Raw genomic sequence first — 26,600 nt, forward strand, 5'->3', positions numbered from 1 at the left:
TTTGGTTCCTCTCTGCCGCTAAGCTTGAGCCACCACAGCGGTCAAATAAGCACAGATGATGACTGGATGAAAACAAATGATTATAAGAACTTTAAAAAAAAACATGTATTTTGCATATCGTTTCTCTGTCAAAACAAACCACACAATCCCAGACAGATTCCCACATCTCATCACGCCGCCACAAGACTGCTGTGACTGCTGACCTGTTAAGTACTGTGTTGCAATGACTACTGGTAAAATCACTGGACTCCACTACCTTATTAGCTTGATATCAGTCGGACATTGGAGCAGGTTGTGTCCCCTTTGCAATTGTTTGGAAACATAAAAATCAGACTCCTTCCATACTAGCTAATGGAATGGTATGGAGATAAAAATGTAAGGCATCTATGTATTTATTTTACACAGCTTAGTATTTGATAGACTAAGAAGACACCTAAAGTCAAATATAAAACACTAATTTAATATTACACAAAAACTAATTTCCAAATTTGGTATCTTAAAAAGTGCTGAGCTTAAAAGTGACTGTTGAAATTACAGCCGTTTAAAACAAATAAGGCAACATCTACAACGTTCCTCAGTACAGTTATCGTCATCTTCATAAGGCGCTTAGTGAGCTGAAAGAGCTAAACATAAAAAGAGAACAAAATAAAATAAAATATCAATATTTTAAAATATATTGACTCAAGGAATGTATCCCATATGTAATCATCCACACATTCAATGTGAATCAGCGCACCCTTTCAGGGTTGAAAAATGTATCATTGTGTATTAAACAACATATATATATATATATATATATATATATATATATATATATATATATATATATATATAATGTCATTGGAATAAACCTTGAAATTAGAAATCTATATAACACAATTGAATTTTAACCTATCCTCCACTGATATTTAAAAAAATATGTAGCAATATATAAAAACATGGATGATGAATAAAATAAATATGCTGAACTGGTTGGACCTTTCAGTCAGTATTCATCCCTAACGCCACAAAGTGCTCCGACCCCTAACCCCTTCCGATGACATGATGCGCCCCCTATAATGGGTCTCCATTTGCTGCTGTGTGTCATCATGAGACCGCTTGTATGTTGTCATGAAACCGTTGAATCATTCATGGCATCCAATTGAACTCGGTCCAAGTGAATGAGATTGAAAGGGAACCAAGCCTGCATACGACACCTTTGCCCTTCGGTCAGGTGTGGTTAAACCAATAGAAGCCAGGACCGACAGAGCTCAATGATGGTCTGTCAATTGGGTATATAGGGTTTTCCCTTGGACAGGCTTCTCATTGGCTGGTAGAGTGATTGGCAGGTTGGTTTGGCCACTGAGGGATGAATCTAGCGATAGGTAGGCATATGATGGTGTGGGTCACACAGGCATGTGCATCTCTGAGTACTCGTCATGGACCTCTCTCTCATCAAAGATGGGCTCTGCATCATCAGAATCCAGCTGGGAGAGAAGAGAGCAGAATGTTAGAGCAAGGCACTCGCTATACTATTGATTAAGATTGATTGATTTGAATTAGGTAGATGAATTGTAAATCTTTCTTCAATCAATCAAATGTACAGCGTTTTATACAGGGTAAAAAGTCAATTTACACCAAGCCAGGCCTAAAACTCCCCTGAAGAACAAGCAGATCAGACAGCCTCAAGTAGAAACTCCTTACGCTTTTCATATAATGTGCCATAAGGCCCTTTCCTCAAATGTCCTCAGAGTTTAGACAGTAGATGCGTCTCAATTGGCAGCCTATTCCCTATATAGTGCATTACTTTTGACCAGGGCCCATAGGTTGAATGCTAGTGAATTGGCCTAAAGCTAGTGAATGGGCCTAGTGTGCCGCCGTGTGGGCTAACTTACACACTGCATCTCTCGGGTGGTGAAGATACGTGACAGCAGAAACATCTTAACGGGCACGGTGAGGATGAGGACGAAGGGGAAGGCCAGCGAAGCCACGGTGGACATGACGGCCCACAGCGACGCCAGACACACCAGCTGGATCAGCGTGTACAGGTGCATCCGCAGCGTTTTCACCTGGGGGGACACAGTGACTATGGGTTAATGTGGTGGATTACCGTTATACACATGTAATGGGACAATGAAAATCATGCATATGATACAGTATAACACACAGTATGTATACACAGTCTGGTATCCCATTGGGGTAAATAGCTTCTACGGGTTTATATAGTGGATTATACAGGAAAGGCTCTCTTCGGTAGCATGGCTGATGTGACCCACGTGGTACACAGCAAAGGACAGCTTTGACCCACTGAGCTGTAATGGAAGGGGGCGGTGCTTGGGGGCTGTGTGTGGCTGTATGCGTTGTGTGTTTGAATGAGAAAAACATACAGAAGAAAATGCAACCCTTTCCCCCCCTTCATTATCAACGTTATCATGTTCAATTATCATGCCTACAACATCATATCAGCCTCTCCAGATTCTGTAGTCAGGAAGACTGAGTTTGGCATCAGGCAGACAATCAGGGCCAAAAAGGTTTTGGGAACCAACAAGTGTCTCAGAGTAGGGGTTGCTGAACTAGAATCAGTTTTGCCTTTCAGATCATAATGCATACGGACCAAGTGCCACTGCTCTAAGTTTCTCTCTGTGACTGTGTGCCGTGGTCACCTTGCGGACGTAGGTGTGGTCTGGGTGGTACTTGGGGGGCATCAGCAGTAGCATCAGGCGCTCGGTGAACTGGATGCCGTTGAGTGACATCACGCCCATGTAGAGGAAGATGCCAAACAGCACAGCGATGGGGATCTGACGCAAGAGGTCTCCGATCACGATGGAAAGGCCTGGAGGACAAGGGAGGAAGAGTTTAGAGAAATGACTGAAAACCTGAGTGCATCTTAATACTCTATTACAGTTGCCTCTTCTTTCAGTCTGATGTAAAATAATGAGAATGGGAAAAGCCAAGTCAACAGAAGCAAAGTCACAGATATTTTGCTTGTATATTTTGTTTTTATCCTATGTTTTCAAATCACTAGAGAAGGGAAGAGTGAAAGGGAGGAAGCTACGTTAAACTTTTTAGAAGCGCCAAACATCTTCCATTCTAGTCTATTCTACATCTAGCCGACAAGACACTCACCTACTAAGATGGCCACCAGCAACCCTGTGACCCGCTGCTCCTTGACCTCCTGGATGCGGGGCTTGTCACCTGGGGCGACCGCCTTGCTCATGACGGTGAGGGCGTTGGCGTGCGTGACGGAGCGCACGGTGGCGGCTGCCATCCAGGGCAGGCCGAATAGGGCTGAGGTGCCCCCTAACACCACAATCACCAGCAGGTCCAGGTGGAAGCCAGAACCCTTCACCAGCATCCGCTCCTTCTTACTCACTATCAGCCTAGGGAGGGAGGGAGGGAGGGAAGAAGGCAGATGGTTGAGAAGGACTAAATATGATAAATATATAATACATCAAATGTAATGTCCATGCGTGTCCTCACCACACTGTATATACCGTCTATTCACACCATGTATTTTAATTATGTTATTGTGTTACTTTTTATAATTTTTTACTTTAGTTTATTTGGTAAATATTTTCTTAACCCTTCTTGAACTGCACTGTTGGTTAAAGGGCTTGTAAGTAAGGATTTCACGGTAAGGTCTACACTTGTTGTGTTCGGCGCATGTGACAAATAAAGTTGGATTTGTTTTGATTTGAATATCGGGGGAAAGAAGACCCTGGGGGATTGGAGGGAGGTGTGTGTGATCCTGACTCACGTGGTGATCTGTGTCTCCATGAAGATGAGGATGAAGACCAGCAGGGCGGGAAGCATGCTGCCGAACATCATCCAGATGGGGAACGGGGTGTCCATGCCCAGGGGGTTGATCACCCAGCCACGCTTCTCAGGACTGGTCACAGAGAAGCCACTGGGCACGCTCAGTTTCTACACAAGGTCAGGGAGAAAGTGACGTGTGTTATAGAGGGTAATGACATGGCGTAATAGGTCTTCAAAGAAACTGGTTCTATATAATTTATCAGTAAAACAGAAGTTAAGCTTAATCGAAACAATTAAATTAACAAACTAATGAAGGTCTTTGGAGTTCTTGTCATTGCAGTACTGCTCACCTGTGTGTAAGTGTCACGTATACTGTAGTCCACTAGGACCATGATGAGGATGGCTATGGGGACCCCGAAATCTCCAATGATCCTACGCAGCTGAACAACACAAAAACAGCATGAAGGGACACTAGGGAGGAACGTTCTGTGATTCGACAATAAACTCCAAGATAATTATGTTTAGTTTTATTAAGTTTGTATTAAATTGACATACATCCTGATAATGGTTCTGTATCTTACCTTGCCGGGGAAGAAGGCACTGTTTTTGAACTTGCGCAGGTAGAATGCAATGAAGAAGGTTCCAGACATGAGCACCAGGGAGAGCAGTGCTGTGTTGGGTTCCCTCCAGACCTTCACCGGCACCACCGAAATGGTGCCGTTGCCAAGCAACAGCTCCAGGGGGCTATTCTCCATTGTGGAGTTCTCCGCCGTGCTGTTGCCAGAGGAACAGCGCTGCAGCGGGTGCTCCACGAAAATCTGCCCGGCGACACAGAAAAATGGTTTGCATTAAAGCACCGCTCGCTGGCACGCACGCACTACCTCCCTCAGACCGAGATCACTTCAACACGACTTCAGAGAGATTAAAACTGACATTATACCTTTAAGGTCCCCGCACAAACACGTTCTGAGAATGGAGATTAATTCATAGACAAATAATCCCTTCAAAGTCTTGTGTTGGCAAAGGTCTGAAAATAGTAACATTCCTGAACTCATGAAGCCGGATTATAGTCGGGCTTTCTGTCCCATTCACTTTATTCTCAGATCAGGGCCACTCAATCACAAAATACTTACCTGTTAAAAGGAAAATACCACTCAAAAACTATTTTGGTATTTTGTTTTATTAGTCCACTGTCGATACGGTCCCAAAATGTTTTGTATGTCAACAATCAAGTGTAAGATACATTCTGTATTTTTTAAGTTCTGTGTCACAGTAAGATACATTCTGTATTTTTTAAGTTCTGTGTCACAGTAAGATGCATTTTGTATTTTTTAAGTTCTGTGTCACAGTAAGATGCATTTTGTATTTTTTAAGTTCTGTGTCACAGTAAGATGCATTTTGCATCATATTATGCAATGTATTATTTCGACCCCATGTTGTGAGCATAGTCCAATCATCTAGAGACAGATTTGATCCCCCCTCTACAAATTCAAGTGCTTTTAGCATTAATAAGGGCACTAAATAGTTTCTATCAGTTTCAATACTATAGTCAACTGAGCTCCAGGTTTACAATACCTTGCCTATCTTGGAGAAGGTCTCGAAGATGAAGATGAGTGAGATGAGGCAGGAGAATATCTCCTGGGTGAAGCGCGAGACAAAGCGAACCAGGAAACTGCCCTCCAAGGCCACCATCATCACCACGATGATGATAAGCCAGAAGCCGATCCACACCCGGCCCGTCAGGTATTCCACCCCGTTCCCCTTACAGAACTATATATGAGCGAGAGAGGTTAGGACACAAGCAACTAGAGTGGTAGAGGATGTGACAAGTTATGACACTGACGGAAGATTTGTTACAAACACCATCAATGGCAGGGAAATACAAAAGGGATTCTTAAGCAGTAGTTAAGAATGTCATCTCCGAATCCAGTTTAAGGTAACTCACAGAGTAGAAGGCCTCTTCAAAGACGAGTAGGGGTCCAGAGAAGCCCACCACCAGGAGCGGCTGGGCCCCCAGGAGGCAGAAGAGAATGCCCTGCAGCGCCGTGGCCACGATCAGCTCAGACACACCGATCAGACCCTCAGTCTTCTCACCTACCACAAGGCACACAGTCAAGAAACCGCACAGGCAACGTTCAGGAAACGACCTAAGAACATTATTTGAAAACATTAGTAAATAACATTAAATACAGCTCCAATGCCTGACTTAAACACATGCTAAGTGTCTGGTTGTGTGTTGGTTGGGGTAGATTGGTATCGGATGGATTTGTGGAGTGGTTAGTTTTTTCATCCTGTTCATTGTTCCCCTTACTTAATGAACTTACAGGGAAACTGTACGTTCATCAACATTTCTGTTAATGTGCCAGAATTTGCTAGCCATCTTTAACCCCTGGGGGACTCACCCAGGAGGCCTCCGAAGGTGATAGCTGGGGAGAGGGCGGCGAAGTAAATGAAGATGACGGCCGCCGCGCACTGGGCGTTCAGCGCGTCCTTGAAGTCGCTTGCATACTTTGGGTAGCGGCGCTTCACGTCCCGGATCAGGCCGCCGAAGGGGCGTCCCGTACGCTGCAGGGGGTCGTCTCCCGGCTTCCCGGGCGATAGAAGGGACTCTGGAAGACATGAACACAGACCGTGTTAACATGGACTTTAATTTCAAAATCTGCACTACAAAAATTAAGTTGGTTTGGGAAAAAAAAGGGGAAACTCTTAAATCATTATCATCCAGGTAACGGTCTGAGACGCTGGGAAAGTTGCTTGGACATCATTTGACCAAAATGTCAGAATTCCCCCACCTTTCTCCTCCTGGCTTTTGGGCTCCTTGGCCAGCAGGGCTCCTTGCTCCTCCCTCTTGCGGAGCATCTCCTTCTGGAAGCGAGAGACTGAGTGGAGCAGCTCCTCGCCACCCATCTCCGAGGGGGGCAGCACGATGCTGCAGTCCAGGAAGCCGTTGATGGCGTTGAGCAGGTCCTGACGGTCGTCTGCCAGGTAGGCCGACTCATGGAAGTGCTGCAGGGAAGGGGAGGGAAACACACAACATATAAGGATTTATACTCATCATCCTGTGTGAGGTTTCAGAGCTAACAACAGTTAAACCAAATGAAAACATGAATGGAAACTGAAACCAGTGAAATTACAACACGGAAGGTTTACTATTGCACTCTATCCATTGTCTTGGTCTGCTCTAAATTGGTCCCACGCTGACCTTGTCAGACATGAGTGTGGAGATGGAGCGTCCGATCTGGTGGTAGTCCATGTTGGTGCTGGAGGGTCCCAGCAGGACGAAGATGAACCTGACGGGCACGGGGACCTCCAGTACAGAGTCCAGCTCCTGCGCCTCCTGCAGCCGGACAAACGCCATGGTGGGCTGCTCCAGGAAGTCCACACTGCCTGGAAAGAGGAACAGAGTATCTGGGAAACTGCAATATTTTACACTCCGGTTTCAGCCAGTATTTACTGGTTCATTTTCAGTTAACAATGGTACCTTCTTGAAAGAAATCAACACAATTCAACTCACCCACAAGGACAACAGTGGCCTCAGCGTTCTCTGGAATCTTCTCCAGCAGCTTGAGCTCATGCTTGGACTTGGACCTGTGCATGCCAATATTTGGAGTCGACTCCTTCTGTTGCAGAACACCAAATCATAACGTAGTTAACGCAGGTCTCTGTCTAGCTGACCAACGGGAGACCTTAATCATTAAAAAGGGACTCAACCATGAACTGCTAGAAGAAACATATCTATCCAAAAAACATGTCTCCACCACAATGTTATTGCCTGCTCTCTTCGTCAGTCAAATAAGTTATCTAACCTACATTCGCAACAGTAAACCACATAATATCAATCAACCCGGAGCTGTAGGTACCTGCACGTCGTTCTTCTCCACGTCGACGCGCGTCTCCTGCTCCGCCGAGCTGGCCGAGCCCATGAGGGGCTCTGTGACGGAGGGCTCTGGCTGGTGGATGTGGTTGGAGCTGTGGTGGTGAGGCAGCATGCTGCCCAGGCTGGCCGCAGAGATGTTCCTGGGGAAGGGGTTGTGGCTGTGCTCTTTCTCGTCGCTCGGGTGACTGCGGGGAGAGGGAAGGAAAGGCACACAGAGGTTGAGCAGGAGATACATCGCGTGAGAGAGGGCGAGGTGGGACCTACCAAGCAAGCAGGCAGCGTGGGGGACAGGCATGGAAAGTTCATCAGTGTGAATTGACATGCTGAACTAATAATGCCATTTCATCTATGAGATCAGAATGTTAGACGAACTCCTGCGATTTTGTCTTATGTATCCTGTTGAAAAACAACAGCCAGAGTATAAATACAGTAATGTCCAAACACTTAATTTGCTAAAACTACGGCAGTATTCCGTACTTCCATACTAAGAGTTGAGATCGTCTTAAGACTTAAGAGTGTTTTTTTCACTAAGCTGTCCTAGACGATTTGTAGGTGTAGTGGTAGTGCTGTACCTGTGTTTGAGAAGCAGGGCTCGGAGCACGTTGGCGCGGTCCTCAGCCTTGATCTGGTCTGAGATTATCATCTGCTCCACCACCTGGTGGGCGATGCCAGGCAGAGTCTTCTGGTCCAGGTCCAACAACACCGCCCCTGGGTGGCAGAGGAGACACGGCACACTGCAGTGAGGGCACACACAGATGTACACACACACACACTCTTTCTCTCCTCCTCTCCTACCGTGGGAGATGGTCTTGCGGAGCTCCAGCAGGCTGCGGAAGGAGAGCGAGGCCACGTGGGGTTTGCCCCAGCGATCCGTCTCCTCCTCCACGTCCTCCTCAAACTTGATCCAACGCGCTGTCTCCCGCCACTGCATTTCCTGGTTCTTATCCATGATCAGCTCGTTCAGCTCCACAAACACCTGAGGGAGAGATGGATGTTAAAGTGATAGTTCACCCAAATTACATATTGGTTTCCTTACCCTGTAAGCAGTCTATGTACAAGGTAAGACAGTAATCATTTATTTTGTTTGTTTACCTGGCCAGTGACCACTGTCTCCAATTGCTAACTTTGTAGCATGTTTGTCCAAAAACCAATGCAAGTCAATATCCATGATATTAGCATGTTCTGTGTAGATGCACATGCACATCCAGGAGTCTGAAATGTTGAAACCAGCATCTCCTTCAAACCAAGTTATTATTGAGGAAACTTGATTAGATTCAGTGAGGATCGGAATAACTGAACTATCAGGGGAAATTGTTTTCGATTAGCTTAAATGTGTCTAGATCTGCTTCGGTCCTTGCTATCCGGGATCCTTGGGATGGCCCTACCCAGTTGAAGTTGAAATGTAAAATGGTTAAGGTAAGGGTTAAAGTTAGGCAAGGGTTCTATTTAAGGTTAGGCAAGGGGTTAGGATTTAGGGTAGGGATGTCCCAAGGACCCCGGATAGCATTTTTTGGGCCATATTCTTCTGTTATTTTAGAATGAACACTAGCTCTTCTCAGGATCATGCCGTTTCTTTAAAGACAGTGGACATTATAAGGAAGGGAAAGCATATCCAGATAACTACGTGTCCATATGTGTTTATCTACTTTCACTCTTCAAAATGTCAAGTGTGAAAGTAGTTGGCACCAGGCCTTGAACCTGCTGACTTCTGAAAACCATGCAAAATGTATATCAGACCTGGGTTCAATTACTATTTTAAATACTTTATTTGTGGTTGATTGAGCTTGCCTGGCTTAATGGACCAATAAAATAGTCCCCAAACTGCAAACCCAGTCCATCTGACATTCTAGGCAGGCTGGAGCAAAATGTTCAAAATATTTTAAAATGGTAGTTGAACCCAGGTATACAAATCAAATCAAATTTTATTTGTCACATACACATGGTTAGCAGATGTTAATGCGAGTGTAGCGAAATGCTTGTGCTTCTAGTTCCGACAATGCAGTAATAACCAACAAGTAATCTAACTAACAATTCCAAAACTACTGTCTTGTACACAGTGTAAGGGGATAAAGAATATGTACATAAGGATATATGAATGAGTGATGGTACAGAGCAGCATAGGCAAGATACAGTAGATGGTATCGAGTACAGTATATACATATGAGATGAGTATGTAAACAAAGTGGCATAGTTAAAGTGGCTAGTGATACATGTATTACATAAGGATGCAGTCGATGATATAGAGTACAGTATATACGTATGCATATGAGATGAATAATGTAGGGTAAGTAACATTATATAAGGTAGCATTGTTTAAAGTGGCTAGTGATATATTTACATCATTTCCCATCAATTCCCATTATTAAAGTGGCTGGAGTTGAGTCAGTGTCAGTGTGTTGGCAGCAGCCACTCAATGTTAGTGGTGGCTGTTTAACAGTCTGATGGCCTTGAGATAGAAGCTGTTTTTCAGTCTCTCGGTCCCAGCTTTGATGCACCTGTACTGACCTCGCCTTCTGGATGATAGCGGGGTGAACAGGCAGTGGCTCGGGTGGTTGATGTCCTTGATGATCTTTATGGCCTTCCTGTGACATCGGGTGGTGTAGGTGTCCTGGAGGGCAGGTAGTTTGCCCCCGGTGATGCGTTGTGCAGACCTCACTACCCTCTGGAGAGCCTTACGGTTGTGGGTGGAGCAGTTGCCGTACCAGGCGGTGATACAGCCCGCCAGGATGCTCTCGATTGTGCATCTGTAGAAGTTTGTGAGTGCTTTTGGTGACAAACCAAATTTCTTCAGCCTCCTGAGGTTGAAGAGGCGCTGCTGCGCCTTCTTCACGATGCTGTCTGTGTGAGTGGACCAATTCAGTTTGTCTGTGATGTGTATGCCGAGGAACTTAAAACTTGCTACCCTCTCCACTACTGTTCCATCGATGTGGATAGGGGGGGGGTGTTCCCTCTGCTGTTTCCTGAAGTCCACAATCATCTCCTTAGTTTTGTTGACGTTGAGTGTGAGGTTATTTTCCTGACACCACACTCCGAGGGCCCTCACCTCCTCCCTGTAGGCCGTCTCGTCGTTGTTGGTAATCAAGCCTACCACTGTTGTGTCGTCCGCAAACTTGATGATTGAGTTGGAGGCGTGTGTGGCCACGCAGTCGTGGGTGAACAGGGAGTACAGGAGAGGGCTCAGAATACGGTGCAATGTTGATGTCAAACAGAAACGCACTCAACAGTGTTACTCGGTTATATTAGCACCCAACAAACATGCATTGAAACTATCCTCAAAGTCAATACACTTCGCAAATATAGGCCACGGACAGAAAATAGCCGAAGCAACTAGTAAACGCAACATTATTTCAGTCAAAACCATTTGAGTGAGCACCAGACGCTCCGTTGAGATTAAGTTCTTCCCGAACATCCACAAACTGTGATGAGTAGAAATACAGTACACATTTTAGAGACTGATGAGTAGAAATACAGTAGAAATAATGAAGACTCGGATGGGTATAAATACAGTAGAATAGCAGAGACTCTGATGAGTAGAAACACAGTATTGCACCATTACAGCCTTATCACGTCACAACAGGCTGGTTAAAGAGAAACTATGCTGGTGAGTTAGTGCGACCCAACCCACTACTACCTGTTTTAGTACCAAGCCAACAACATAACTGATGATTAGCGAGTGATCATACTGTACCTACCCTCACGTGCAGAGACACGGCGCCACATGCAAACCCACACTCCTGGAACCTGTGTCTGGCCGGCTAAGCCGCCTCACCTTCTGGGGCCGGGCCATATGGCCGGAGTAGTCCAATAGGACCATTCCGTCTGGCCGGGAGGCAGAACGGTACAGAACCACTGCCGGTAACGACTGGAAGGAGCGAGAGGGTGGGCTCAACACACTGACACAGACCCCCGCACAGAGCAGGTGACCCTTACATCTCCCCACACACACACTGTAGCTCGTACACACTCTTTACCATGAGAGGAACCTGTTGTTGGGGGCCTCTGTGTGTGTGTTATTAAAACATGGCTCCCTCTCTCAGGGAGCACCGGGTGTCTTGTTACCTGAACTCTTCGCTGCCTCTTTCTTTTTGATGTGTGAAAGAAAATAACTAATTCATTCATTTTTAATTGTGTTCTGCGCCCAAACAGAGAACGAGGGGATTTTGTTTTGCTCTATTTTCTAGTTGATGGGGGGGGGGGGGGGGGTCAAGAAAACAATGAACCCCATTTACCTTTGTCTAAACTGAGCAAAACATAGAAACTGGTCTCCAAAGACAAACATCACCTACACGTGTCCTGCATGGAATGTCTTAAAACAAGCAGCAACATCTACCTTCAAACCTTCCTCCTTGTCAAAAACATCAGGAAATCCATGAAAACCATCTAAATGAATAAAACCCAATCATACTATTTGAAACAAGGGACAATGTGACACTGTTTCCCAACACAAGCAAAGGAGTGGGTACTAATGCTCGTTTTTTCAGAGGCTCACCTCATGTGGGGTCCGGTCCTTTTTTTGGCTGCGTATGCTGGTCTCCTGGTGGTCCTTGCCGACATGCACCACTTGGCCCTTGGTGCTCTTTCTGACTAGGTGTCTCCGTACCCCAGGGACATCCTCAAAACGATGGCCTGAGGAGTAAAAAGTGAGAGATGAGTGCAAAATCATCACCATATAAGGACAGGCATCGCAATAGAGGTTCATGATTGTCTCTATATAGTGTATTGACATCCCCTTATTCTTTGTTTTGAATACGACTGTGGTGGCGATTGTGATCCCAAACACTGACTAACAGTGGTCAACAATCCATTGTAGTGTTGTAGCTTTTTCCCCAAACATTGATCTTCCTAACGGTGAGCTCTTGGCTCTGGGATGACGTCCCCACCATCAGGTCAAATCTCAGAGTCCCACACTCAGAGGCCAGGCTGCTGCTTTTTTTCCACCTGACCTTGCTGTGGCCTCAAACGAAGGACAACCTGGACAAGGCTGGATGGCAGAGAGTCTCTCAGATATATCTGAGAGGGTAGGTGCAACAGGTTTGATGATCCTGTTAGAGATAGGAGGAACCTTACCTTTATCAGTGGCCTTTTTTCCCTATTTGAGAAACACCCTGGTCGTTGAGCACCTTCATCAACTCTGAGGGTTTGGAAAAATGACAGCATTTTCTCCTAATGAACAAGTTGTCCTGTTGGTCCTTTTAGGAAAACCCAGCGAGTGAAACTGGAGAGCAACAAAGTATAATCTTCTGTCATGTGAGCCTCTTGTTCTTTGTCCAGGTTTTGCTGTAAGGTGTTGCTGTAACTTGTCCGACTTCCACGCAATGTCCACTGGAACCGTTAGTCCGCCCTAGAGACTCCACGATGTGTCTGACTCCTGACTCATGAGTGTCTGGGCAGACCCCGAGTGGGACGGGCCTAACTGGATAACACTCTTGAAGAAGGAGATGAGCTTGGAGGTGGGCGCAGTGCTGGCATAAAGCTGGCATGGGTATGAGGAACAGCCACCTGTACCGTCTCAAGATCCAGTCCTTGCGTGTCCAGGACTGGAGCTCAAAGAAAAGCGGGAAAAAAAGTTGCCATTCCTTGACCACCACCTGACCTGGTTGAGGTAGAAACCGTCCGAGCGCATTAGCTAGCGGAGGTGCTAACAACCGGAGGGTTGAACAAAAAGGGGAAGGAGAGAGTGATCTAATCATTCCAATCATTGAGCAGCAGCCAGCCACAAAGGCACTTTCCCAGGCTGCTTTGCAGTTCTGGGAAGAAAATAAAAGATCATAGAATGAGGAATTAAAATTCCCAAATAAAATGCCATTTTCGGACCATTCTGAAACTTGAAGGGTTTATGACTAGTAATGTAATATGATCTCTATGCTGAGAGGAGAAAGAGGACAAATTAGAGGACAAAGGCCACACCATTTATGTCACGTAGCCCCATGATGGCACTGGACCTACATCACCTACATCAGATCATCAGCTTCCCTCTCATGTTGTTCTTTCAGATGACTTAGCTCTTCCCCATTGTTTTATTGTCACTAATGACTCAGGACTTGTGAACCAGAAGGGCAGCTTTCTCAATTAGCCACCAGGTTGGCTTGGGCCTGGTTCCAAGGGCCTCAGCTGACAGCGGGAACAGGCTAATTTAACAAGAGGACTTTGCTCCTGTTCTGTTCCTGTCCGCCACACTCTGATAAGCTGCCGCTGTCCACTGAGGGGTCGACCCCCCCTGATGTAAATCACCTCTGGTGCCCCTGGAGCTGGGGACGTCACAGGGCAACGGGGGGGGGACACACTGACTCATAGTGCCACTCATTAATGTGTCCCTGTGTGCCCCCCTCTCTTTCATTCTCTGTTCTGAGCATTCCGACCTTCAGTGGAGCCAAAGACTGTTCTTCCACTCTAATCACAGTGCTCAGCTGGAAGGGTAATAATGTGGGATATCAAACAGGCCGAATTGCACGCACAAACACACACTCACAGCCTTCTTTAAAAGTTAATCTGGCAGAGCAGATGACTGCAGCACTCCAAGGTCTGGGAGAGTTTAGAGTACTGGGCTTCTGAACAAATCTCCCAATGGACAAAACAGCCTGGAAATGTACAAGAAGTTTGAACATAACAAAGAGAGAACCAACATGTCTTCTGAATTTAATAATACATACAATAAAGTAAGCACTAAAACATTGCTTCAGTTCAGTCGACAACAAATGAATGGCTGAACATGTAGGGGCTGTTTCCCAGATACAGACTAAGCCTAAACCTGGACTAAGAAGCATTTTCAATAGAGATTATTTTTAGTCTATGATTAGGCTTAATCTGTAAACCGGACCGAAATGTCTAAGTTGATGTTTCTCCATTTCCCCAGACTCACTCTTAATGCCATCCAAGTCGGCCGAGGCCAGGGTCTGCGCCTCACTCTCATCCGTGGGGATGCGGTGGTACTTGGCCTGCTCGGCGCCAGTCATGTTGCCCGTACGCCGGCGCTCCTGCAGGTCGTAGCTGCGGCTGGCTATGCGGGTCAGAGAGGCGGGGTCGGATGGGTCACTGCTGGACAAGGTCGGACAGGGCTTTCTGGGAGAGGAGAGAAAGAACAGGGTTAATAACTTTAAAGTCAATAAAAAAGTTATGACGTGAGCCTGAGTGGTGTACTAAGAAAGCAAGCTAGATCTACTCAGGCTTTTATAAAGCTAGACAACTTCAGTTAGCTTCACATTCCAGGTCAGGCTTCATCCGTACTACGATGGTAGATATTGATCGTCCGCCTCCCTCCAACTCTAGCAAGCTTGTAACACCGAACTCTTCATTGAGACAATGCTGAAACATCAATCCATGGGTGAGTCAGTGCCACATTTTTATTTGTGCCAAAATCTAAATGAAAGAAAAAGTTCTGGCAAATTTCCAGAACTTTTCCCCACTCATAGCGCTCCTTCGATCTGTGGAATAGCTTATTGCATTGTGATCATAGACATAATCCATTAGGGTTTTGGAACCTCGAACCATGGCAATTTGACTGTTAAAACTTACGGGTACACTAGCAATGGCTTCCAAAATTGTGTAGCTCAACTCAAAAAGGAGATCAGGTTCTTTTTAGTATTTATTTCATTCATGGTAGGTATATAGACAAACGTTTAGGTCTAAGCCTTCGACAGTGTCATTGACTTGAATGGGAACTGCCATCTATGGATTATACTGTATGTCTATGATTGGATGCGGCTGTCAGTTAGCCCGCTAACAAATTTCAAAACACAATTGCGCGAAATGTACAAATCAGAAAGCAAACGCTGTCATTACTAAATGTCATTACTAATATGATAGGAATTTTTTAACGCACAAAAGTACATTTGATTAATAAAATATTTAAATCAGTAGTCTTCCTCAAATGAAGGGTATGGTGACACACTCTTTGCGAGAGGGAGAGAATCGGTTTTCATTGGTTCTCAACTCGTGGCTCAGACTTCTTCAGGAAAGAAATGGAGTTAACCCTGAATTAGCCTGTCCCAGAGAAGATTAGTTCTGAAGGATATGTTGCCATAGAAATGTACCTGGCTAAAAGCTGCACGATTTTTGTGGTGTCGGTTATCCCAAGTTGATCTCAGAGTTGACCCAAGTTACCTCGCTAACTCCTCAAACTTGATTCATAGTATAGGGCTCTGAAGTGGTCTACACAACTTAACTCATTTTTAATTTAGGGGCCAATAGATGACAAAATTCACATTTTCTAAGATAAGAAGAGAACGGTTTGTTGGTCTCCTTCAACATTCCTTGGAACAAAACATACAGGAAGCCAAATTCACAGAAGAAAAAAAATCAGGTGCACTAAATCCTAAAAATGGCATCATAAACTAAGGAGTGAAGATGCCCACTTAAAATTCATCAGTCCAGCAAACAGATCATTCCCAAAACCGACACTCACTCACCTAAAGACGTCAAACTGTCTCCTAACCACTTTATGGTTGTTTCAGAAAAAAAGAAAAAAAACTTTGGGCGTTACTTTCCCCAACTATATTCAGAAGTTCCCTCCCCGGTCAGAATAATCCACTTGTTTGACATCTCTATCTTCCAATGTATAGTATTGCAGTTTTAGTAGTACTATTAGGAGGAAGTCCACACAGAGCAAAACTTCGGCAGACTGGAGAAAGGAGAAGAAAAGACAAAGCACTAATGTGTCCTGAGACTAAATACCATAGGTGGAGGGAGGGAGAGGTGTGTTAGTAGGAAGGGTCAGTGTTCTGTTCTCTATGGAGACAGTCAGACAGGTGAAATATGTGTTGTTGCAAGGGGATGAATCATGTCCTATTAGATCAGAACCCTGCAGGCTGCCTGGATGCCGGGAACATGGTAACGTACAGTGTGTGTCGGCCTGCCTGGGTGAGACCGCGCGCACACACACACACACACACTCTCTTTCTCTCTCTCTCTGATCCAATCAGTGACTGAGAACGCCTCAGAGCAAGCAGTATCAGGCTAAGTGCTACAAAAGAGTCCTTGTCGTGTTGTGACACAAAGCAGGGTGACACTTCAACTGGCAAAAATGAGCTCACCCAATCACCTCATTACGGTAATAATGAAATAAAAATATGGGTGTATTCAGAGAGGTGTACTCACTCGGTGGAGGTGGCATCTTCAGGTTCGGTGCCCACAGCAGACTGAGGCACAACCTCCATCCCTCGGGCAGGGTGGGGGCTGTCTGTGGTAGGTGTGGCCAGGCGATCTTCATCTGACAGAAAGAACTATGGAGGGAGTAAGGGCACACATGACATGAACATTCTGTATATTCAACATACTATTGAAAATAACTGCAATAGGGTTTACGGTAAAGAGGGGGAAAAAAACAATACAAATATGTAGAAAATGAATCGACTTAAAATCATTCAGAGGGATTCATCACAAAACCTAGACCACAACAAAAAAAATAACCACATTAATGGGGGATTTTCACAAAATGTTGTCATCAGAGAGCGGCATATGCTGAACGAGAAAGCTTGGTTTATTACTTTTGTAAAGTTGAGTGTTTCCTGCCTATGACTATTTCATTGGCAAAGTGGGCAAACTGTGAGCCATCATATTCATGCACAAAATACCTAATAATGAAAGAAAAGCATTGTAATTTGGAATTCTGTAAAGTTAGTGTGGGAGAGGTGGGAAAATGATTGATGTCCATCAATAATGAGAAACCACCTGGTTTGGACAACTTAGATGGAAAGCTACTGAGGATGGTAGCAGACTACATTGCCCCTCCTGTGTCATATCTTTAATCTGAGCCCGGGGAACAGTGTTCATCTTCAGACCTGGAGGGAAGCTAGTCATTCCACTACCAAAGAACGGTAAACGCGCCCTTTACTGGTTCTAACAGCTAACCAAATCAGCTTGCCGCCGGCTCTTAGCAAACGTTTAGAAAAAGGTTGTTTGACCAGGTACAATGCTATTTCTCTGAACAAGTGAACAACAGACTTTCAGCGTGCTTATAGAGAAGGTCACTCAACATGTATTGCACTGACACAAAGGACTGGTGATTGGCTGAAATAAATGGATAATAAGATAGTGGGAGCTTTGTTAGATTTCAGTGCAGCCGTTGAGATTATTGACCATAAAAATCGGGAAAAATCTGTGTTATGGCTTTACATCCCTGCCATATCATGGGACGAGAGCTATCTAATAGATCACTGAGGGTTCTCTTTAAATGGTAGCTTCTCTAATGTTAAACAAAGTGTGGTATTTTGCAAGTGGCACTTGGCCCTTCATTGTTCTCTATTTTTACTAATGATCTACCACTAGCATTGAACAAAGCCTGTGTGTCAACATTATGCACGTCAGCAACCGCAGCTAGTGAAGTCCCTGCAACCCTAAACAAAGAGTTTCAGTCAGTTTTGGATTGGGTGGCTAGTAACAAAAAGGTCCTGAACATATCTAAAACTGAAATCATTGTGTTTGATACAAATCATTCCCTAAGTTCTAGACCTCAGCAGAATCTGGTAATGAATGATGTGGCTGTTTTGAGGAGACTAAACTGCTTGGTGTCAACTTGTCAAGGCATATTGATTCAATTGTTGCAAAGAGGGGAGAGGTATGTCTGTGATAAAGTTATGCTCAGCATTTTTAAACACCACAGTCGATAAAACAAATCCTGCAGGCTCTAGTTTGATCTAATATCGACCATCGCACAGCGATGTGATCAAGTGCTGCAAAGAAGGAACTAGAAAGGCTGCAGCTGGCCCAGAACAGAGCAGCAAGTCTTGCCCTTCAGTGTACACAGAGGGCTAATGTCAACAGTCTGCACGTCAGTCTCTCTTGGCTCAAAGTAGAGGAGAGATTGACAGCATCAATTCTTGTTTTTGAGAGAAATATTCAAAATTGACTGTATTATCAACTTATATATAGCTCTGACAGACATACTTACCCCACCAGACACGATACCAGGTGTGTCTTCATAGTCCCCAGGTTGAGGGGGGGGGGGGAAATCTAGAAATTGTATAGAGCCATTAATCCATGGCACTCCCTTCCATCTCATATAGTGCTAGTAAACCGGGTTTAAAAAAACAAAGACACCTCACGCCACAATGCCTCTCCCCCATGTGACCAAACGTTTTTAAATATAAACGTCTGTAATTTCTATGTTAATGTTTTAAATGTATGTAAATTGTCTTTGTCTGTAATGTATTTTTAGTTATGTGTCAGAGCCCAGGAAGACAAGCTGTCACCATTCACGTCAGCTAATGAGAAGCCTAATAAAATCAAATTAAAGAGAATAATCAAACTCAAAATGTAATACATTTCAACTCTGTATCTGACATGGTACTAGTGTCTTCTTTTAATGCTGTTGCCCATAACCATGTGTGTGAGGTGTGTACTTTTGTTTCAAAGTAGATTTGTTTAACACTACCAAGAAACACTGTGTGACCGACCCGGAGTTAGCCCACTGCAGTAAAAGGTTATTAAAGGAAACATGGGTGAGGCCAAAATGTCATAAATATGCCAACTTTGATAAATTATTTTAGATAAAAATGTTAAATATACATGTCAACAATCCTCCAAAGGACTATTTTATGGATTACATTTCGTAAAAACATCCCAAAAATCATGGTCTTTTTTTCGTCAGAGTTTTGTGAGAATTCACACTCTTGAGCATTTCTTTTATATTTCAAGAATAAAAGAAAGCTTCATATGAGAAAATCACAGGTCAAAACCGGTCATGTGTGGCAGAACACAATAGTTGTCAGTGATATAACAGTGTAACCCCAAACCAGTTAAATAATTAATTAAGCTTGTGTTTAAATATTCATAGAGGAAAATATGATAATGCTGACAGATAATGCTGTTGAACCACAGCCACACTGCAAAAAAAAAAAAACATGTCAGTGTTCCAAATGGCACCCTATTCCCTTTATAGTGCACTACATTTTTTACCTGGCCTTGATCAAAAGTAGTGCACTAAATAGGGAATAGGGTGTCATTTGGCACGCAGACCCAGTATCAGTGGAGTAAGATATGCATATTGCCTTACGCCATGGTTTCCCAAACTGGGTCCTGGGGCCGCACCTGGGAACATGTTTTGTTTTTTCCCTAGCATTACACTGATTCAAATAATCCAAGCTTGATGAGTTGGTTAATTGAATCAGTTGTGTAGTGCTAGTACAAAACGTACAACCAGGAGGGGCCCCAGGACCGAGTTTGGGAAACCCTGCCTTACGCTAAGCTACCTTTGGTTCATGTTTAAAAAAAACAACAACTGACAAGACAACTGAAGTGAATGTTAAAGCGCATTTGAAAACATGAAAGGTGTCATTACATGTACGTCTTCTTTGACGGTGTCACAATCTGTCTCAGAGAGATGGGTGTGGCTCTCTCCACCCTCTTCCTCATCATCTTCCTCATCCTCTCCTTCCTCAATGGCGGTGTTGCTGGTTGGGCCGGAACTGTCCTTGCGCTCTCTTTCCTTCTTTTTCTTCTTGCCGCTCTTCTTCCTCCTCCCATCGGAGGGCAGCTTGGACAGGGGGTGGTGGATGTGGTGCGAGGAGTGACGGTGGTCTGCAGCAGGGAAATGGTTAGTAGATCAAACATTTTGTGTGGTTTTCAGAGGGACTTATTTTATTAGTAAATCAACAGTTTATATTTACGATTCACAAAAATGAAGGTAATCCACTCCACAATTTCTGCAAAAGTATGTGAGCCACCTACGCATGTGTGTAAGTTGTGTGAACAATTGTGTGTGTGCTTACATTCAAAGTCCTCCTCGTTGTAGGTGCGGTGCTGCTCGTCGGGGACCCTGGGGGCGGAGCTGAGGATCTGCTGAAAGCGTTGGACCCCCAGAGATTTGTTCAAGTCCCCTTCATCCTCCTCAACCGCTCCTCGCATGGACGAGGCTGATGGCGCCTCCGGCTGAGAGGAAGAGAGGGAGGACAGGGTCAATTTAGATCAGTCAGGGAAGACAGGAAAAGGTATTGGCTTCATCTCAATTAATCTTTCTGTGATTCCTCGACTCCTTTTAATTGTATTGGAGGAGAAGTTCCAAGTTCCCTCTCCCCTCGAACCTTCTCCAATGGATTTTGATAAGGACGCAAGGAATCAAGGAAAGACGAATTGAGAAAGAACCATGTTGAAGGCCCCATTCAGAAACAACCCCTAGACCCACAGTAAATCTGAACGGTTTGGATAGACATAAATCAGTATGGCGAAAATGTAATCAAGTCTTCTAAATGTTATAGCTACAACTATATTGCTTATCCAATTCTTTCAGATCAACATGGGAGTGCCAAGGAACTTTTTCCGGAACTGGGCCATTGTCCATTTTAGGCAATCCATTTATTCAGATTTGCTCTATGAGGTTGTTCGCCGACTTCATTCATCCCTATTCCCCTTGTCAAAGCCATGCAGCTCGAACCAAACTGACACTGAAGGAAGTGCTAGTCCTCCCACAGGAAAAATCCACTGAAAGGACAAGAGCTTGTGCTTGGTCTCTGAACACTACAACAGCCTCAAATTAAAATTAAAACAGTGATTACACTACAAGCTCTGATCAAGGACTTGGACAGGGTGGTGCTATGGATGGTCGTGGATGGTGGAGTGATGGAGATCCTGGGGACATCCCGGGGAGGTAAGTCCTGACTCGAATGATTAAGTACACTGAACAAAAATATATATTTTTAAAACGCAACAATTTCAAGGATTCATATAAGGAAATCAGTCAATTGAAATAACATTCAGTAGGCCCTAATCTATGGATTTCATAAGACATGCATTTGGAACACGCTGTTGTACACATTGATCCGGAGCATCCCAAACATGCTCAAATTGGTGACATGTATGCTGGCCATGGAAGAACTGGAACATTTTCAGCTTCCTGGGATTGTGTACAGGTCCTTGCGACTGTGCATTATCATGCTGAAACATGAGGTGATGGCGGCAGATGAATGGCACGACAATGGGCCTCAGGATCTCTGTGCAATCAAAATGCAATTGTGTTTGTTGTCCGTAGCTTATGTCTGCCCATACCATAACCCCACCGACACCCTGGTGCACTCGGTTCACAATATTGACATCAGCAAACCGCTTACCCACACAACGCCATACACTCGGTCTGCCATCTGCCCGGTACAGTTGAAAAAGGGATTCATTCGTGAAGAGCACACTTCTGCAGTGTGCCCACTGATGTCAGTTACAACGGACAACTGCAGTCAGGTCAAGACCCTGGTGAGGATGACAAGCACGCAGATGAGCTTCCCTGAGACAGTTTCTGCAGAAATTATTTGGTTGTGCAAACCCACAGTTTCATCAGCTGTCTGGATGGCTGGTCTCAGACCATCCCTCAGGAGAAGAAGCAGGATGTGGAGGTCCTGGGCTGGCGTGATGACATATGGTCTGCGGTTGTGAGGTCGGCTGGACATAGTGGACAAATCCTCCAAAACGTCGTTGGAGGCAGCTTAGGGTAGAGATTCTCTGGCAACAGCTCTGGTGGACATTCCAGAAATCAGCATGCCTACTGCACGCTCCTTGAAAACTTGAGACATCTGTGGCATGGTGTTGTGTGACCAAAAAAAAGCAGATTTTAGAGTGGCCTTTTATTGTCCCCCAGCACAAGGTGCACCTGTGTAATGATCCTGCTGTTTAATCAGCTTATTGATATTCCACACCTGTCAGGTGGATATATATTCTCTTGGCAAAGAAATGCTCACTAACAGGGACGTAAACAAATTTGTACACAACATTTGAGAGAAATAAGCTTTTTCTGTGAATGGAAAAATGTTGGGATGTTTTATTTCAGTATTAAATGAAACATGGGACCAACACTTTACATGTTGCGTTTATATTTTGGTTCAGTATAATAATAATAATAATAATAATAATAATTGAATCACGTGTGCCAGTTCAGGGCTTTAACAAATATGTGAAACGCCTGGTGGTCCCTGAGGAGAGGGCTGAGAAACCCTGAGGTAAGTGATGTTTTCCCCTGCAGCAGGGTGCTAGATTGGGCTGCCGGAGACGTGCTGTGATAAGGATGGTTGCAAAGGTGGAGCCACAGGTGAACTTGATCCCAACAAAGTGGGGGATCCTTGTCTCCTCTGTCCAGCGCTAAGGCAAAGCAGATTTTGCTGTGGCTACAGTACTGATCGTGCGGCTCCTCACTGAGCACTCTGTGACACTGGCCAAACAGTCACGGCACCATGCCTCATCTAACGCCCCTCCAAACCCTTTCTCAGGCCATTTAACATGTCATCGGTAGATTAAATTCTCCCCTGCACTCGAGGGGGACCAAGGAAAAAACATTGATTGATGAGATATAATTATTCCACCTCACACTCCCCATCAGTCTATAGAAATGGTGGACAATGGGCTTTTTCCCTACTCGTCCATCTTACACCAAATAACACCAATAAATAAATACATCTGCACTGTGTATGGAGCAACTCTTAGCTTAATCATTGCAATTTTCTACCTTCAAATGTCACCTTTTTTTCCTGCAATGGGGCTGCATGTGTAAAATATAGGGAAGAAATTTGGAAAACGGAACAACAGTAAGAAAATATTCATAAAGCACAAAACTATCTTCATAGCAATGGCTACCATGTCATGGAGTTATGGTGTGACCTACAAACACACACATACCACACACAGGCGTAAAACACAGAACCCTCCAGACGAATCCCTGACAGTGTCAACATGTGCCACAGATAGGGCAGTTGCGGTGACCGTATTACCGCCACACCAGCGATCATGAGTCATGAAGGCAGTCAAATTCCACATGACCGTTTAGTCACGGTAATTAGGCTGCTCCAAGCTCTGATGCTGCTGATGGTCATTAGTAGCCTACCAAATTTGCCAACTGCCTGGTACTCAGCACTCTATTGCCCCTCTAATCATTCTCACATCAATGCAAATGTTATCAAAAATCTAATCAAACACTTCATGAGAGCCCATGAGCTGATTTTGCACAATATTTCTATAGGCTATGCAATTGCGGGACAAAACAGAGTGATGACCTCTGTTAAAAAAGAGGAGGATCCCATCAGCTTTCTATAGGCTAAGCCTACTATATTTATTGCTCAACTTTCCTAATATTAAGCACATTGCTTCTCTTTACAACAGGAGTATAGCCTACCTGGCTGGCATGAAAATGAATCACAGGAAAAGCATCCTCCATCCGCTATTTAAATGGATAGATAACATTTATTTTTTTCCCACTGTCCATTTGGAGACAGGTGCATGATAATGGTCCAGTCTAAATCAAAACTAATTTCACCCATATTATTTAGTATGTGTTAAGACACAAACCTTATCAAAACATATAGGCCTATGGGCTACTACATGAGGTGTGCAACTATGATTAGAAAAAGTTGAGAGAGAAAAGGCTGTTTCTCATGCTGGGCATTATTCACAAGTAATAATATATAAACTCACAAGTGATAGGCTAATATTACTCCTGTTGTAAAGAGATTATCTTATAATAAAACCATTACATGCATAATCACATTCACGGTCACTTTTGATAATGGTGTTTTCCCACAAATGGAATATTCTCGTTTATAGCCTACTGCCATGTGCGCATTGCTGCGCTTATAATGTGAAGAAATAGCCTAAATGTTTATCAACATTTTAAGCCATAGTTCTTATCCGTTGTGTCAGCCACATTGCGTAAAATATATATTTCTATGCTATTAGTTGTATTAATTTGGGATCTATTGCATCCTACAACTGTCCCAGACTATGTTTGGAATATTCATTTCTCATACAGAACAGGTCGACTTTTTTACTATGTGGGATAGTAGATTAACATAGGCTAGTGCTTTTGCTGTTCGTTAGACCTAGTCATCATGTTGGCTGACAAAAAGTAAATGTGGACAGTCCTTCCAATATCTTCAATATGCACCTCGGAATTGGATAAGGACGCAAGCAGTTGCGTCCCAGGAAGTGCCTGTCTTCACTTGTAGCCTGTGAGAAAGACACGTGATGTATTAAAAATCAAAACATATAGCCTAACTTTTGTAGAACAACTAAAGTTGAGAGTGCGTGCCGACACCGAGATGACCTGCTATATGGAAGGGAAAGAACCAGACATCTGCTGACCCCCTGTCATGGTGGCGGGATAACCACTCTCGTTTACCTTTATTGGCTCTGCTTGCCAAAAAGTAGATGTGCATGTGTGCTACTAGCACTGTCAGAGAGGTTGTTCAACACGGCAGGAAACGTAGTTACCTCTCTCCGGTCTTCACTGAAACCCGACAAAGTAAACATGCTGGCATTTCTTAAAATCGGAACCTTATAGCCTAACTTTGGCGAGTTCTATAGCCTATGATAGTGGACTGAAACAATAGCCATTATAGGCAACAGGTAGCTAAAACTTTGTGTGCAGTATTATAATTTTACCTTGGTTTTATTTATATAATTAGAAGTGTCTTATTTATTCCTCACCTGTGCTTTTGCTTTACATGTATTACTATTTCAGTGTTTTTAATTCATTTTTTTTTTTTTTTACATGAACTTTATAACAAACCCTTTTAAACAAAAAAATGAAAATACAAAAATGTCTATATATGTAGCCTACAGCCACAATGCTGATGTCACCATGCTGCTTTATGTTGTCTCAAGAAAGAAAAATTGTATGTATGCTAAATTATAAACAGCTTAATCAGTATATAATGGTGGTGGTGTTTAGCCTGCCCAGCTGATATTGGCCATTTTAAATCAAAACTAATTTCACACATAATAGGCAATTACACTAAGACAAGACATTTTTTCCCCTTTTTTACATTGTCAATAGAGTGGAATCATGCAGCCCGTGTTTGTTTCATTTCATAAGACATTAAGGTTTGTATCATTCACAACTCAAGTTGCCAAATAACTCAAACATATAACCTGTTTCAAATAATCATTTTTTAAGCTGAACACAGAATAACCACTCCATGTGTGTACGAGCTAAAATGCCCTGCCTAAAATCAAATAACGGATTTATTGTAATGGTGTACAGGCAATTAAATTGATTTCTTTAAGCAATAAGGCCCGAGGAGGTATGGTCAATATACCACGGCAAAGGGCTGTTCTTATGCACGACGCAACACAGAGTGCCTGGATACAGCCCTTAGCCATGGTATATTGGCCATAAATCACAAACCCCCAGGGTGCCTTATTGCTATTATAAACCGGTTACCAACGTAATTAGAGTAGTAAAAATACATGTTTTGTCATACCCGTGGTATACCACGGCTGTCAGCCAATCGGCATTCAGACTACGAACCAACCTGTTTATAATACACTTATAAAATGTAGATGTTCCAAAGGCACTCATCAGCAGCTTGCATGTGTGGAACCCCTTTATGTTAATTAAACCCTCACCCTTACCTCAGTGACCTCCATTAAAAACACATTTGAGAGTTGCTTTCTGTGACAGTCTCCAGTCTTTGGATGTGTAAGCTACAATCGAAATCTTGAAAGTTTTGATAGTCTGTAGTCCTTTCCAATACAATCAACACATGAATTCCAGTTGATGGGCACTTCATCCAAGACTGCTGCCAATCTTAACCACATACTATTTTTCAATAAAGCATCAAAGTTTAGTTAGAAAATGACAGCCAAGTCTACCTGAAAAACATCCCCACTCACTAGGGACTCCAGTAGTAAAGACAGCTTTTAGCCTATTACTGTGCACAGCGGTTAACAGTCAATCTCGACAGCTAGAGAGGATGTGTAAGGGATTGCCAGCGAGGTGAAACTATTTCCCACAACCAAAAACATGTGCAATAACAAACCATTACAGCAAAAGAACCAGCAATAGAAAGACAAAAAATATGCTCTCCTTCTCTTCCATTTGTGATTTAAGGGACTTACCAGACTCATGTTTCAATGGGATGACTTGTGGTATGAGTGTTGGGAGTCAGGAGTGGTGTTTGAGGCAAGTGGCAATGCCCTCATCTACGGCGACACTGTGGGGCTCTGAATTGCAACACCCTATATAAAAAAACACAAGAATGAGCAGAGCCCTCTCCCTGTGACCACGTGATGCGCTAATCGG

At 43.9% G+C, this 26,600-nt stretch overlaps 1 protein-coding gene across 6 annotated transcripts in view; it reads right to left on the minus strand.

Annotated features, from left to right (window-relative positions):
* Positions 1-829: 829 nt before the first annotated feature.
* The window catches only part of LOC139367149 (anion exchange protein 2-like), a 50,870-nt gene continuing 25,099 nt past the window's right edge, over positions 830-26,600 (minus strand). For 3 of the 6 annotated variants that reach the window (XM_071105257.1, XM_071105258.1, XM_071105259.1), the window contains 22 exons: positions 26,417-26,536; positions 20,317-20,476; positions 19,887-20,125; positions 16,706-16,830; positions 14,472-14,671; positions 12,102-12,238; positions 8,408-8,588; positions 8,185-8,320; positions 7,596-7,797; positions 7,250-7,355; positions 6,938-7,122; positions 6,528-6,741; positions 6,138-6,344; positions 5,681-5,829; positions 5,311-5,505; positions 4,317-4,553; positions 4,086-4,175; positions 3,737-3,903; positions 3,106-3,359; positions 2,643-2,812; positions 1,875-2,048; positions 830-1,466 (listed from right to left, as the gene is read on the minus strand). In XM_071105257.1, the coding sequence (XP_070961358.1) occupies positions 1,386-1,466; positions 1,875-2,048; positions 2,643-2,812; positions 3,106-3,359; positions 3,737-3,903; positions 4,086-4,175; positions 4,317-4,553; positions 5,311-5,505; positions 5,681-5,829; positions 6,138-6,344; positions 6,528-6,741; positions 6,938-7,122; positions 7,250-7,355; positions 7,596-7,797; positions 8,185-8,320; positions 8,408-8,588; positions 12,102-12,238; positions 14,472-14,671; positions 16,706-16,830; positions 19,887-20,125; positions 20,317-20,476; positions 26,417-26,425 (3,618 nt within the window). In that variant the 5' untranslated portion in view covers positions 26,426-26,536 and the 3' untranslated portion in view covers positions 830-1,385. The remainder of the gene's footprint in view (positions 1,467-1,874; positions 2,049-2,642; positions 2,813-3,105; positions 3,360-3,736; positions 3,904-4,085; positions 4,176-4,316; positions 4,554-5,310; positions 5,506-5,680; positions 5,830-6,137; positions 6,345-6,527; positions 6,742-6,937; positions 7,123-7,249; positions 7,356-7,595; positions 7,798-8,184; positions 8,321-8,407; positions 8,589-12,101; positions 12,239-14,471; positions 14,672-16,705; positions 16,831-19,886; positions 20,126-20,316; positions 20,477-26,416; positions 26,537-26,600) is intronic. The other 3 variants (XM_071105254.1, XM_071105255.1, XM_071105256.1) reach the window with 1 other exon arrangement.

Source organism: Oncorhynchus clarkii, chromosome 15 (genome assembly GCF_045791955.1).
Source record: "Oncorhynchus clarkii lewisi isolate Uvic-CL-2024 chromosome 15, UVic_Ocla_1.0, whole genome shotgun sequence".
Taxonomy (NCBI): domain Eukaryota; kingdom Metazoa; phylum Chordata; class Actinopteri; order Salmoniformes; family Salmonidae; genus Oncorhynchus; species Oncorhynchus clarkii.